This window comes from Vulpes vulpes, chromosome 15, assembly GCF_048418805.1.
Source record: "Vulpes vulpes isolate BD-2025 chromosome 15, VulVul3, whole genome shotgun sequence".
Classification (NCBI taxonomy): Eukaryota; Metazoa; Chordata; class Mammalia; order Carnivora; family Canidae; genus Vulpes; species Vulpes vulpes.
In genome coordinates this window covers 63,610,639-63,625,642 of record NC_132794.1, presented here as the reverse complement: position 1 = coordinate 63,625,642, position 15,004 = coordinate 63,610,639, and the positions used below count along the sequence as shown (strand labels likewise).

Sequence of the window (15,004 nt, the reverse complement as noted above, 5' to 3'; positions counted from 1 at the left end):
AAAGTTTTTTAAGTTAATGACAAATCAAGTGATTTGAAAAAAATTCTTAAAATTAGTATCAGATAAAATAGAGCCATTATAGAATAATACTAGAACTTTTTGTCTTTTAAATCTACTGTGATTTATAGTTTAGGATTTGTATTTCTGCCAGGATGTTTCAATTCCTTATCTGGGATAGTACCATGTTCTTAAAAATACCTATTATATGCAGAGAAGTCTAAATTTCAGGACAACAGGATAAAACTGAACTTGAAAATAGTTCAGTTCTTGTTGAAGACTTTGACCCAAGTTTTTGAGTTTTTTTTTTTTTTAGATCAGAAAAGTGAAATTAGAAACTAGTTTATGTGAAAATACATAAGCATATTCACAATATATTAAACTCTGATTTCTAACAGCAGAGACACTGGCATTAAGTAACAGACATGTGAATTAAAATTTAGATCTTCAAAAGAAGTTAAAATGACCTGGGTCCTGCAATCTGTCCCTCAGATTCCATTATTTCTCTTTTGTAATTATTTTGGCCAAGATGCCTTCAATTTTAAACTTTAGTTTGTTTTAAAGTGTTACCTGAGGCAAGTAACCTCAGTTCTTTTTAAGATTTTCTCAGTAGCTACAGAAGTATTGGGTATCAGTAAAAAAAAAAAAACCCAAAAAACAAAAACCCATTATATTCCCAGAGAACCTAAGAATTCTGATTTTCTGTCACTTTCTAAAAGGAATTTATCTGCACATTACCAAATAACATTTATACTAAAAAACAAATAATTCAAATAGTCCTAAATATGACAGTACTTGACAGACCTAAATGAATTCCATCCGTGCACCAGTTTACATATATGCAATTAGTAACCTGATACCACTGTACTTTGTTCCATGGAGAAAAAGGCAAAGAGAGAATCTAAGTATTTAGATATATGAAAGATATTGGAAAAAAATAGACTTTTAATGCTTCTTATACTCTCAAAATACTCTTGATTTTGATCTTACAGTCCACAAAACACAAAAGCTACCACAAAATACATTTTGGGAAGAGATGATACCATACTCAAAGACAAGATAATTCTACACATTTTAACAGCATTAAAAAAAACTGACTTTAAGAAATATTGTCATTGGGAAAAAGATCTGCACACTCAAGAACAGAAACTATAATGTTTATGATTATTTAAGTAATATTCTGAGTTTTTACTATGCCCTTTATTCAGGAGTTTAAAGCACTAAAAAATGCACATCTTTTACATGTTTAGAATAAACAGGGACAGAAAATTTGCCCCTGGAAAGATGAAAGCCAGATTTTTAGACTTAAAACAGTTCAGACTTCCACATTTCCATATTTGTATTTTCTTAAAATACAAACTATGTACTGTCTTTAATACTTCCATGTTATTTTATCAAACTAAATTTTCCATATTTTAAAATAACTAGTATATTTAATAGGAAATTAAGTAAAATGTAATCAATTTACTTTTTTTGCTTAAAAGATTTTTTTTTTAAGTAAATGAGTTTGAGGACAGTTCTAGAAATTCTTGCCTTGAATATTTCTCCAGCAGGACATTACCATTAATATATGGACTACAACAATTCCTTCCTTAAATATCTATCTGACTTCTAGTCCTCTTTCCTCTCAAGGTCTCACTTAGTGACCTGAGCTGATAATTCAGTAAAAACAAAGTATTAAGGTTTTGTGCAAGTACAAAATGGTTAATGTTGGGTTCAGTCAACTAACCTGTTATTAACTTGCTTAATTAAGCTACGATCAAGGAGTATGCGGAAGAATTTGAAACATAATATGGGATAAGTAGTCAAATACTAGAAATATGAGACACTAAAAAAATATATTCCAAAATTTAATCCTAAACTTAAATCTATGCCTCATTCGACTGCTAAGCTGACACCTTGAAACATGGAAGAAGTTACTTCACCTAAGCACACTGGACCAGCATATTACAGGAAGCAGCCAATGCCAATTTTAGCTGCTTCAGACTGCTTAGTGTATGTATGTATGTGTGTGTGTGTGTGTATTTTTTTAAGTGATAATTCTTAAATTTGAGGGAAAGTTCCCAGATTGCTTTGACAATAGAAGTCGTGGATCCTTGCTTCAGAAGAACAGATACACACACGCATACAAACAGGCACACAAATACTTTTAAATGTTGATAACCTATTGTAAATCACAGCATTGTTAATTCAGTGGGATACACATGAGGACAATTTTCATATTGCTAACGAAGACTGGTCACTAAACTTACGAAATAGCCTTTATAAAGTACAAGAAAGTACAGCGACCATATCCATTCACATTCATGTCGCTTTTGCTAGCTCTAACAGTGATTGGTTGATGCAAATGTGTCCTTAATCTAGCCTATAAATATTAACAACAAAAATGTTTAAGTTCCACCTTCTGCTCAAGCAGTTCATGTAACAGTTTTCAAGTACTACAAAACACTGTGAATGAAAGACTTGAATATACCACTATCAAATTCCAATGTACCCAAACCACCAATGAAATGTCTGAATATGTAATTTGTTGCCTTGAGCAAAATATAAGAAAATAAAGACACAATAACTCTCTAATCTTCAAGGATGGGAAATCAGTATCTCCAAGAAGTTTGTTTTAATAGGACTGAACATTTAATTTTTTTCCTCACAGTAATCAAACATTTTATCATTATTACTCTTGGTATATCAAACTGAACTCCAGGAATGTAAGAAAGTCTGACTTGGAAATATTACATAGAAAAAAGGTTGAATTAACAACACATTATGTTTTTTAGTTATTTTTATATAAGTATACATTGACATCTACTTATCTGATAGCAGCACTGCTGGTTTTGAGTGAGTTTTATTTTTCTTCCAGAGGGAATGCAGAATGGCAGTATTATCTTTGGAACAAATTAAGAAGATAGTAACAAATAACAGAATAACTTTTACACATATTTTTTTCAAGGGTAATAAATAGATAAGTATATAATTATGGAAAAATATGCCTCAAATATGCTTTTTAAAATTTCTCAGGATTTACTGTTTTGCCTTTTCATATTATAATATAATGCATTGTCCCTACTATCTGTTCTAGGAAAAACAAATGCTGAGGTTTGAGTTTCCTCCTTCAACCAACAGAGTGATATCAAGAGAAAACTTGGACTAAAGTCAACTTGCTTGAGCCAACAGAGAATTCTGTAGAACATCTGATTATTAAAGACTCACCAAATATTTTGTACCAAAGTTTTATACCCCAAACAGGTTCTCTGATGATGATTTATCATGCTAGCATAGGAAATCTGAAGGGATAAACAAATGGTATAACATAACCAGACATGCAATACAGAAGGACATGACATAAAGCTTGACCCTGGATTTTTTCCTTAGAATAATTCCTTCCATAAATAAGACTTTACTTTTTATTTTTACATATAGACTCATCCTATAAATGGTCTTGGATCATGGAGAATGTTAAGGACATAGCTTAAGAAATCTAGACCACATTTTTTTTGTAGTCTATTGTCATCCTAGACCACAAGAACATTCTCCAAGTCGATGCTCAGGTTAGATTAAGATGCTCTTAAACAAATTTACTGAGGCTTAGAATGTAAATCACATAACTACTTGCAGCAGCAATAGTCTTTTCAAAAATGACTAAAACAAACTTTTAAATATAAAGCATATAAAAAGGACTATAAGGATAGTAGAAATACAGGAAAATATGTGTTGCCTCATAATAAAGTTCAATAAATATTCTTTCTGAATCCTATAAACACTACAAGATGTTATAGGTCTATTTGGTTGGTTCCCCTAAGTTAAAAAAAAATCTGATTGCTTTTACATAAATTTCTCCCAATTCTTATCTATTTTCAAACAGATTTTTATTAATGCTTTTTCACTAGACTCAGAAATTATTTCTAAATTCCTTTCAGAAATGTGCTTTTTTTTTTGTTGGCTTTAGTAAGTATACTTAATTTTCCAGCAAATAAACATGATTTAAATTTTAAGGTTCAAGGTAATTCTAGAAAAAGGTAGACATTGAACTATCTGCTTTTCTACATCCCATATTTACAAGGCCTAGCATCCACTGTGGTTTCCTTCCTATACACACTGTCAATAAGTAGTAACTGTAGTACAAGTTACCTATATTAAATATTTCAAAATTCCTCAAAATTTCACAACACTACAAAGTTATTAATATCTGATTTTGATAGAATATGAGTATTAGTGTTATGCAATTTTTTGCTATTGGAAAAGAAATACAAATTATTTTTTCTATCTAAATTAAACCCAAGCTCCATTATCAGTTCTCAAGATAATATCTAAAATGTACATTCCTAAAGAAAGGTAAAGCTGTTCAAGGGCTGAACTAGTCCAATATAGGATTAAGGGTTATTTATTTCTGTTATTTTTTGTCATGGTTCTTTTGTTTGTGTTTTTTTTTTTTTTCTTTTTACATCCCTATATTAAACCCCTGGTTTCTCTTGGATTAGATCATAATTTAACATTGTAAAAATTAATTTCAGAAACTATTGTGCTAATATTTAGATTTCAGGAAGGAATCAGACGAAATAAGTTACCTCCATTCATTGTTAGAACAGAAGATAAAATAGCTTACTAACTGATATGAGTTATGAATGTCACTATGACACAAAATTTGCTGTGATTTGCTTATTTGGCTACAAGTGAAGTATTTTTCATGAATGAAAACACACAGCATTTCCAACTTGTAACATGAAACTCCAGCTCATAAAGAGTGTACTGTGTGACTTGAAAAAGTCTGATTGTAACTAAGTAACAACCTTTCCCCTGAAAAACATGAACAAAATCCATTGGGAAATCAGGCACAGACGGTATTTATCGGTTTTTCTTCCTTTCCTCCTGTGGTTTTGTTTCTCAAGACATATAGATGCATCCAACAGAATCCAACACTTGTTACAAAATGACACAGCTATTTTTGTCCTTTTCTTTCTCTTTATCTTTTTCTCGAGGTTCCTTTCGTTTACGTTCACTATTCCCAGGTTGTCTTCTACTTGGAGAGGCTTGTGCTGGCTGGCTTTGCTTTAAGAAAAATAAACAGGAAGAAATTACCTCAACTTTCTAAGGTGCTTAATCATAGTTATCTAGAAGGAAAAACCACAAGAGTGAAAGGAATCATTAATGAAAAAGTTATTTGTACACAGACTTGTTATGTTACATGGTATCTGAGTAACTGCCTCTGTCATTTTGGATAGATATAATTAATGTATCCATTATTCTAAGTAAATGAAATTTCAAACAATATGTAGGATTATATTCCCTGAAGCCTCAAATTCAAGAAATATTTATGTTAAAGTTTAGAATATGTAAAAGAAGGTGACAACTTTTGGTAAATTAAGTTCTCTAAGTCCTCATTAAATACTATAATAAACAAATTTTAAAGGAGAAAAAAGAAAATCCTGAGAACTTCAAGTGTGAAGTAAGTGTATTCTGTGAAATAAGAGCATGTTTTTAGTGAAAAGCTAGGTTTCCACTACCATGGTAGGTTTTAACTTTTAAGCTTGGAATAGTCCATGTTTGAACTAGAACTAGAATACTTAGTTTAATGGAGACCTCTATGTATAATGTTTTGTTGGACCTTAAAGTGCATCTTACTTTATTATATACCCGAGTCAAAGGAACCATTCTGGCATAGTACAGTTAAACATGAAAGAAGGGAAATATTTTTTTCATTCAATAAAAAGGAACCCATTTAAAGCCACATTTTTAGAGCTTAATACTTTTAGCTAGGGAAAATGGAAAGGTGCTAATAATAATCTTTGTTGAATACTTAGTACATGTCAGACATTGGGTTTAAGTACTAACATTATTTATTCTTACCCACAAATCTGAGAGTTAAGCATTATCTTTTATTTTCAAGATAGGGAAAATGGGGCTAAGAGAGGTAAAGGACTTTGTCCAAGGTGCAGCAACTAGTATGGGGAGACAGGAACGGGAAGACAGAAGCAGAAAATGCAATCCATGTCTATCTGGCTCTGAAGTCTACATTCTTACTAGCAGTACCTCATACTGCCCTCTAATTATTACAAAAGACTTTGTTCCCATTGGTTTATATTCTTTGGAGCTATTAACAATTTAAAAAATACATTTCATTGAATTGCACCAAAAATAATAAAATACTTAGGCATAAATTTAACCAAAGAGATGAAAGATCTGTACTCTGAAAACTATAAAGCACTCATGAAAGAAATTGAAGACAACACAAAGAAATGGAAAGATATTCCATGCTTATGGATTGGAAGAACAAATATTAATAAGATGTCTATACTACCCAGAGCAATCTACAGATTTTAATACAATCCCTATCAAAATTCCAACAGCATTTTTCACAGACCTAGAACAAGCAATCCTAAAATTTGTATGAAACCACAAAAGACCTGTAATAGCCAAAGCAATCTTGAAAAAGAAAAATAAAACTGGAGGTCTCATAATTCCAGACTCAAAGTTATATTACAGAGTTGTAATAATCACAGCAGTATGATACTGGGGCACCTGGCTGCTCAGTCAGAAGAGTGTGCCACTCTTGATCTTAGGGTCATGAGTTTGAGTCCCATGTTTGGTGTGGAAATCACTTAAATAAAAAAACAACAGTATGATACTGATATAATAATAGACACATACATCAATGGAATAGAACAGAAAACCCAGAAATACTCCTACAGTTACATGGTCAACTAATCTTTGACAAAGGAGGAAAGAATATGCAACAGGAAAAAGTCTTTTCAACAAATAGTGTTGGGAAAACTGGACAGCTATGCAAAAGAATGAAACTGGACCACTTTCTTACACCATACATAAAAATTAAAAAAACGGATTAAGGACCTAAATGCGAGACCTGAAAAAATAAAAATATTAGAAGAGAGCAGAGGCAGTAATTTCTTTGACATTAGCCATATTAACATCTTTCTGCATATGTCTCCTGAGGCAAGGGAAACAAAAGCAAAAATAAGCTATTGGAATTACATCAAAAGCTTCTGCACAGCAAAGGAAACAATAAAACTAAAAGACAACTTACTGAATGTGAAAAGATATTTGTAAATGACATATCTGATAAAGGGTTAGTATCTAAAATATATAAAGAACTTAACACCAAGGAAACAAATAAGCCAATTTAAAAATGGGCATAAGAGGTGCCTGGGTGGCTAAGTCGGTTGGGTGTCCAACTCTTGATTTCAGCTTGGGTCGTGGTCTCACAATTGTGGGATTGAGCCCCATGTCTGGCTCTGCACTCAAGGCAGATTCTACTTTAGATTCTCTCTCCCTCTCCCTACTGCTCACTCCCTCAAGTAAATAAATAAAACATTTTAAAAATAAAATAAAGATTATTTCTCCAAAGAAGACATATAGAAGTCCATCAGACACATGTAAAGATGCTCAACATCACTCATCATCAGGGAAACGCAAATCAAAACCACAATGAGATACCACCTTACATCTGATAGAATGGCTAAATTCAAAAACATTAAGAAACAGTAAGTGTTGGTGAGGATGTGGAGGAAAAGGAACATTTATGCACTGGTGGGAATGCAAACTGGTGCGGCTACTCTGGAAAACAGTATGGAGGTTCCTCAAAAAATTAAAAACAGAACTACTCTTTGACCAGCCATTACACTACTGGGTATTTACCCAAAGAATACAAAATATTAATTCAAAGGGATACATGCACCCTTATGTTTACTAAAGCATTATTTACAATAGCCAAATTATGGAAGCAACCTAAGTGTCCATTAATAGATGAACAGATAAAGAATATGTGGTATATACACAATGGAATATTATTCAGTCACGAAAAAGAATGAAACCTTGCCATTTGCAACAACATGGATGGAGCTAGAGAGTATAATGCTAAGTGAGACAAGCTAGTCAGAGAAAGGCAAATACTGTATGATTTCATTCATACATGGAATTTAAGAAACAACACTAAGTGAACAAAGAAGAAAAAAAGAGACAAACCAAAAAACAGACTCTTAACTATAGAGAACAGACAAATGCTTCCCAGAGGGGAGGTGGATGGGAGTGGGGAATGGGGAGAATAGGTGAAGGGGGTTAAAAGTACATTTAGCTTGACAAGCACTGAGTAATGTATAGCATCGTTAAATCACTACGTTGTACACCTGAAACTAATATAACACTGTATGTTAACTACACTGGAATTAAAATTAAAAAAAAAAAAAAAAGAAACAACTGAAGGGGCGCCTGGGTGGCTCAGTCGGTTAAGCGTTCGACTCTTGATCTCAGCTCAGGTCCTGATCTCAGGGTCGTGAGTTCAAGCCCCGCGTTGGGCTCCACACTGGGCGTGGAGCCTACTTAAAAAACAAAACAAAACAAAACAAAAAACAAAACTGAAAAATCTTGCCATCAGAAACTCAGGAAAAATAATTTCACTAAATGAGAAATATATTAAGATAATCACAAACTTATAACAATGTCACAAAACCCATGGGTGCTAAAATGCTAACTTAAGAGTCAATACCTAATTTAAAAATATTTATCTCAAAAAAAAACTAAAAAATATTTATCTCAGCACAAATTTGTTGCTAAAGTGATCATTATATTTAAGAATCAGAACACTAGTTTTTACCTGGGCCTGTGTAGAAGCAGAAGCAGCAGCAGCTGCTGCTTGTTCCTGTTCCTGATAATATTGAGAAGCCCGTCTATCCTCCTCTTCTTGGAGTTTCTTTGCTAGTTCCAAATCACTGATTCCTTCAGGTATTTGTTCCCAATTGATCTCTTGGCTCTGCTGTTCTTGTTGTAGAGATAATGCCATAAGATAGTCCTAAGAAATTAAGTTATAACCATCTTTAGCTATGAGATTTTACTCAAGAACTGATAAGTATAGAGGTTATACCTACAAAACTATGAGAAAGGCTTTTTAAAAACATATCAGAGTTTAAATACAAAAATTAAAGTTACCTAAGTATTTCTGAGAGCTATAATTTTAGTGATGCTGCCATTGTTCTAAATATTCTTGGAATTCATTTAAAATTATTTGTAGAACCAGTATATAAGGCATTCAAGAAAGCTTTAAAAACAACCCCCCAATAAAAACAAAATAAAAACCCTCCACAAAATGCCCCGAAGGGGCACCCGGCTGGCTCTGTGGAGCATGCAACTCTTGATTTTGAGGTCATGAGTTCAAGTCGCATGTTGGGCATAGAGCCTACTTTAAAAATAAACAAAACAAAATAAACTTCCCCATATTTATGAAAGAAACACATCTGTAGAAATTGTGTTTGAATTTGTATGTGAATGTAGAAAAAACTAGATGGATATATATCAATTGTCTTTGTGTAGTGATATGGTAATTTACAATTTACTGTAATTTACAATTTACAATTTACTTTCTTATTTACATTTTTTTATTTTGTCTCAATTCTACATTTCCCAACCTCCATTGAATGTCATAAGTCTTTTTTTAATTGTAAGAATTTCCCAAATAATTAAATAATTAATTAAATAATTTATTAAATGTTCTTCTAAACCATGATTTTTAAAGCCAGTAACACAGTTGCCCATCATTCAGTGATATTCAATTACTTAACCACCTCCTCCTTCCACCAACACTCCCAAGTTATAGCCTATGAGAAAATGTGATGCAGCTGGTTGAAAGTTATATCATCTAATTTCACACACATTCATTAAGAATTAGTACTGAACGGAACTTGAGTACTCTGTGCATCTCCCCCAACCTATACTCAAAATGAGAAGATTTTAATTACCTACAGTGGATATCTAAAAGGTTGTTGCCTGTGAAGACTTTGTACTATCTAGCATGAATATCTTACTAACATGACGAATTTGCCCTTCAAATTTTTCTCCTCACTTCCTCAAACTGCCCGTTGCCAAGTCCCATGGTCTTAAATTCACTCTTTTCTTGCTACTTCCACAGACACTGTATTTCTCTCAGCATCTTACAACTTTATTACTGTGGCAATCTACTGCTTTACTTTCATCCCTTCTGTTCTGATATTTTTTACATATAGTGTCAAAAAAATCTTGCACATTTCTTTCAAGTAATATATTTTTAAATGCCCCTATAAAGCTTCTGAAGGAAAATGAGCATATTATTATGGCTCTTTGTATACTTTCAAGTATTCTCCTGTGCGCTCATAACTTACTATTCAAACTGCCACTATCAAACTTAACATATAATTATTAGTTAGTCAAATATTTGCCTCTCTGTTAGACTGTAGAACTCCTGAGGACAGGACTAAATGATTTATCTTTGCCTCCCGAGGACCTTGTTAATAATGCCAAGAACACAACTGCTCAATGAATATTGGCTAAATGAACAGCCTCCATGTACTTAAATTGTTATCAGCATCAGAAATATGTGCCAACTCTTCAACATAACCACATTTCTGCCTCAGTTGTGGAAGAAGTCATGTCATTGTTACACTTTTCATAAGAAACACGCTTCTGGCTCCAAGGCTGCCCACCCGTAGCGGACAAAGATCTCACCTGTCTCAGATCTAAATGAGAATTCCACTCATTAGTGCAGTTCTTGCTCTAAGTGTCTACTTACCCTGGACTCTAAGGCTTGGAATAACTACCTAACATTTTTACCCTCTCCTTTTCCTACTTTTTCTGACTAGCCAAAATTGATCTCTAATCTGTGCTCATCTCATCTCTGCCACCATAGCTAAACCATCATCACCTCTTGTTTGAATTGCTAGTCTCTACTAACACCTGTGTTGTCTGTTTATACCTATGCATTTTTCACATAGTAGCCTTTAAAAAAGGTAAAGTAGGGGTGTCTGGGTGGCTCAATCTGTTAGGCGGCTTCCTTCGGCTCAGGTCATGATCCCAGCATCCTGGGATCAAGCCCCACATCAGGCTCCTGCTCAGCCAGGAGTCTGCTTCTCCCTCTGCCCCTCCCCCTTGCCTGTGCATGCTCTCTCAAATAAATAAATAAAAACTTAAAAATAAATAAATAAATAAATAAATAAATAAATAAATAAATAAAGTAGATCATCTTCCACATTTAACACTTGCCATATCTTTCCTATTAAAATTTATTTTTATTATTATTTTTTGAATTTTATTTACTTATGATAGTCATACAGAGAGAGAGAGAGGCAGAGACATAGGCAGAGGGAGAAGCAGGCTCCATGCACTGGGAGCCTGATGTGGGATTTGATCCCGGGTCTCGAGGATCGCGCCCTGGGCCAAAGGCAGGCGCCAAACCGCTGCGCCACCCAGGGATCCCTCCTATTAAAATTTAAAATAAAATTCAAACTCTGTATCATGGCCTTCACAGTTCAATATAATCTGGCTTTCTGAACCAAAGTGTATAATCAATGTACAAATGTAAAATGCTCACTTACTGATTTAGGAAATGTCAGGAATATTTCACAATAAATCTTTATTTCAGAAGTTTTGGATAACTAAATTCACATTTGAAAGGAATGAGCATTTTATTTTTAATTTTTTTTTAAAGATTTTATTTATTCATCATGAGAGTCAGAGAGAGAGAGAAAGAGAGAGGCAGAGACATAGGCAGAGGGAGAAGCAGGCTCCATACAGGGAGCCCCACATGGGATTTGATCCCAGGTCTCCAGGATCATGCCCTGGGCTAAAGGCAGGCGCTCAACCACTGAGCCACCCAAGGTTCCCCTATTTTTAATTTTTTAAAAGAGGTTTTATTTATTTGAGAGAAGGAGCGAGCAAGAGCAGAGGGAGGGGCAAAGGAAGAAGCAGACCATGTGGACTTTACTTCAGGACCCTGAGATCACGACCTGAGTCGATGTCAGACATTTAACTGACTGAGCCACCCAGACACCCTGAAAGAAACGAGCATTTTAAACGATATGAAGACAAATTTACCTGATCTATCTGATCTTGCTGTCCTCTGTATACAGTTTCAGGATCTGAAGGAGGCCGCAGATGAAATTCTGAGTCACAGAAATTTCCATCACCATCCACATTATGTAGGCTTTCCCAAACAACTTTTTCTTCAGTAAGAAACCCCTGATCTGTTACCAGCAAATACAGTAGACCCTTAATAAGAAAGAAAAGGCACTGTTAAATTGACCAAAACTAGCTAATACTTAAGGGAAATTTTATCATCTTATGTTTAAAGCATATTAATTATTCCTACTAGTTAGATATAATAAATAGTAGACAAAGTTCACTGAATTAGGTCTACCTGGCTTTGAATACAGTTTATTATTTTATATGTTTATAAATATTGAAATAGGAATATTTTATATTTTATAAGTATATTTTTCACAAATATATTTTATATATTTATAAATTTATAGAAGTAAGAAGCTGCTGGCAGGCTCAACTACTACATGACCTATAAATAGCCTCAAAGGGTTTTTAAGGAATTTGTATAGTATATTCCTGTTTTATGAAATATCAGGTAACAAGACACAGTCACAATAAAATTATATCACACTGCCTGTTTATTAAAAATTAAAAATATGACTAATCCAATCCATATCAATTTTTTCTTTTTCTGCTCACACCATTAGTTGCTCTTCTTTCAACACCAAGAGTACTTACAAAGTACTTATTCCTATTGTAGCACTGAATCACACTGTGCCACGACTGTGTTTCCCTGCCTCATTCCCAGACTTTATTTTTAAATCTATGTCTGGGCCTAGTGTAGCGTACATCATAAAGCTGAAGCCTAATATTTATTGAATCAATTAATGAATTAATTTATATTTTTAGTCACTACCACAGAATTTAGTACTGACTTCTAATTTTTCATATGAATTAGTTCTAATTCCAATCATATGTAAAGTGTCCCTATGATACCATTAAAGTTTTTAAGCCTTTTTTTTTTCAGATCTGCCAAGGATATGACTTTCATTTACTTGCTCAGGATTTCCACTGTTAATATAGTATTTGTTGTTGCACAGGATTCATGCTTCTCATGTTCTCTCATCACAATTAATCTTAATAATTAAGAATAAGAAATTTCTTTAGAGAGTTTGGTGGTGGCATTAGAGAAATCATTGAATAGAACCACAGCTATATAGTCAACTAATCTTAAACAAAGCAGGAAAGAATATCCAATGGAAAAAAAGTGTCTTCAACAAACAATGTTGGGAAAATCAGACAGCAATATGCAGAAGAATGAAACTAGACCACTTTTGTACACCATACACAAAAATAAATTTAAAATAGATGAGAGACGTAAATGGAAGACAGGTTAAACCATCAAAGTCCTAAAGGAGTGCACAGGCAGTAACCTCTTTGACATCAGCTGTTGCAACTTCTTACTAGATATGCATCCCGATGCAAGGGAAACAAAAAACGATCTTCATCAAGATAGAAAGCTTTCACAAAGTGAAGGAAACAAGAAAACTAAAAGCAACATTTGGAACAGGAGAAGATATTTATAAATGACATTTCAATTAGCAATAATTGCGCCTCGAATAAACCTCATTGGCTACGATACTGCCATTGTGCAAAGCTTATAAATGACATTTCAGATAAAGGGCAGGTATCCAAAATATATAATGAACTTATACAACTCAACATCCAAAAAACAATCCAATTTAAAAATGCGCAGAGACAGGAACAGACATTTTTCCACAGAAGATGTACAAATGGCTAACAAACACATGAAAATATACTCCACCTCACTCATCAACAGGGAAATGCAAATCAAAACTATGATGAGGTATCACCTTACACCTGTAAGAATGGCTAAAATTAACAACACAGGAAACAACAGATGTTGGCAAGGATACAGAGAAAGGGGAACTCTCTTATACTGTCGATGGGAAAGCAAACCTGTTCAGACACTCTGGAAAATAGTAAAGAGGATGCTCAAAAAGTTAAAAAAAAAAAAAAAAAAAAAAAGACCCAGCAATTGAACACTACTAGGTATTTACCCAAAGGATACAAAAACACTGATTTGAAGGGATACACGCACCCTAATGTTTACAGCAGCATTATCTACAATAGCCAAATTATAGAAAGAGCCCAAATGTCCATCCACTGATAAAGAAGCTGCGGGGTGTGGGTGTGTAAAATGGAATATTACTCAGCCATAAGAATGAAATCTTGCCATTTATAATGACAAGAAATCACTGAATAAACTCTGAAGCTTTAAAAACTAATTATTATTTTTGAACATTTACTATCTGTCCAGCAACACAGCTATTCCTAAAATACGAAATCTTTCCTATTGTCTACTACCAGTTACATCTAAAAGTTAGCTGTAGATACTGATTAATTTATATGGTCATTGAAATTACTATAGCAACATGAAAAGTATTCATAAAGAAAAACATTTGGTGTATACAGTTTAAAGACACTGCTCTAAGCAAAAATTATGAGGTGATATCTCATTTTTAAAAAATCAAGTAGGTTCCAATTCATTATTTAAATACCTATGATATGCTCATGACTATGCTATCATGGAAAGTAATGATCTTTCCTTAGTTTGTACTAGATACCCTCTTTATGCTATTCCATAGCATATCACTATCACAGCACTTTATACATCAAACTGTAGTTATCTATTTACTTATCTGTCTCAATGTATTTCAAGCCCCTTGAGGACCAGAGCCATGTTTTATTCAGTTACCTAACACATTTTTAATACCCAGTCAGGGTCTACCTTGCCCTAAATAATTAAAAAACAAACAAACCAAAAAAACCCTAAAAGTTCTTTCCAGCCAATTTTCCACTGAATAGATCTGACCTTTCTATATTTATACTTACCAGAGTACATTTTAATATACCATTATACTGTACAATATCTAGGTTTTATAATTTATTTTACGTTAATCATATATTAGAGTGGCTACTTATTAGGAGAGAAATCAGTTTTATTCTCCAAATGACACTTTAAAATGGGTAAATTCTGGGAGGGTTTTGTTGAAACCTGTTATCATCCGTAGCATATGAATATAAGTTTAACAAAAATGGTGTTTCTTTCTTGAAAATAGCTGACCTGTCTTCTCATGGACCACCAGTCTCAATTTCTTCCTCTTTTAGATCTTGACATTTATCAAAA

At 33.3% G+C, this 15,004-nt stretch overlaps 1 protein-coding gene and 1 pseudogene across 3 annotated transcripts in view; both read right to left on the bottom strand.

The window, feature by feature from the left end:
* Positions 1-504: 504 nt before the first annotated feature.
* The window catches only part of MINDY2 (MINDY lysine 48 deubiquitinase 2), a 77,619-nt gene continuing 63,119 nt past the window's right edge, over positions 505-15,004 (bottom strand). Inside the window, exons 7-9 of one of the 3 annotated variants that reach the window (XM_025999814.2) lie at positions 11,848-12,021; positions 8,603-8,797; positions 505-5,043 (exon numbers count right to left, since the gene is read on the bottom strand). In XM_025999814.2, coding sequence (XP_025855599.2) covers positions 4,918-5,043; positions 8,603-8,797; positions 11,848-12,021 — 495 coding nt within the window. In that variant the 3' untranslated portion in view covers positions 505-4,917. Of the gene's footprint in view, positions 8,328-8,602; positions 8,798-11,847; positions 12,022-15,004 lie in introns of all 3 variants that reach the window. The other 2 variants (XM_072738633.1, XM_072738634.1) reach the window with 2 other exon arrangements.
* Positions 13,296-13,452, bottom strand: LOC112918275 (U4 spliceosomal RNA; annotated as a pseudogene).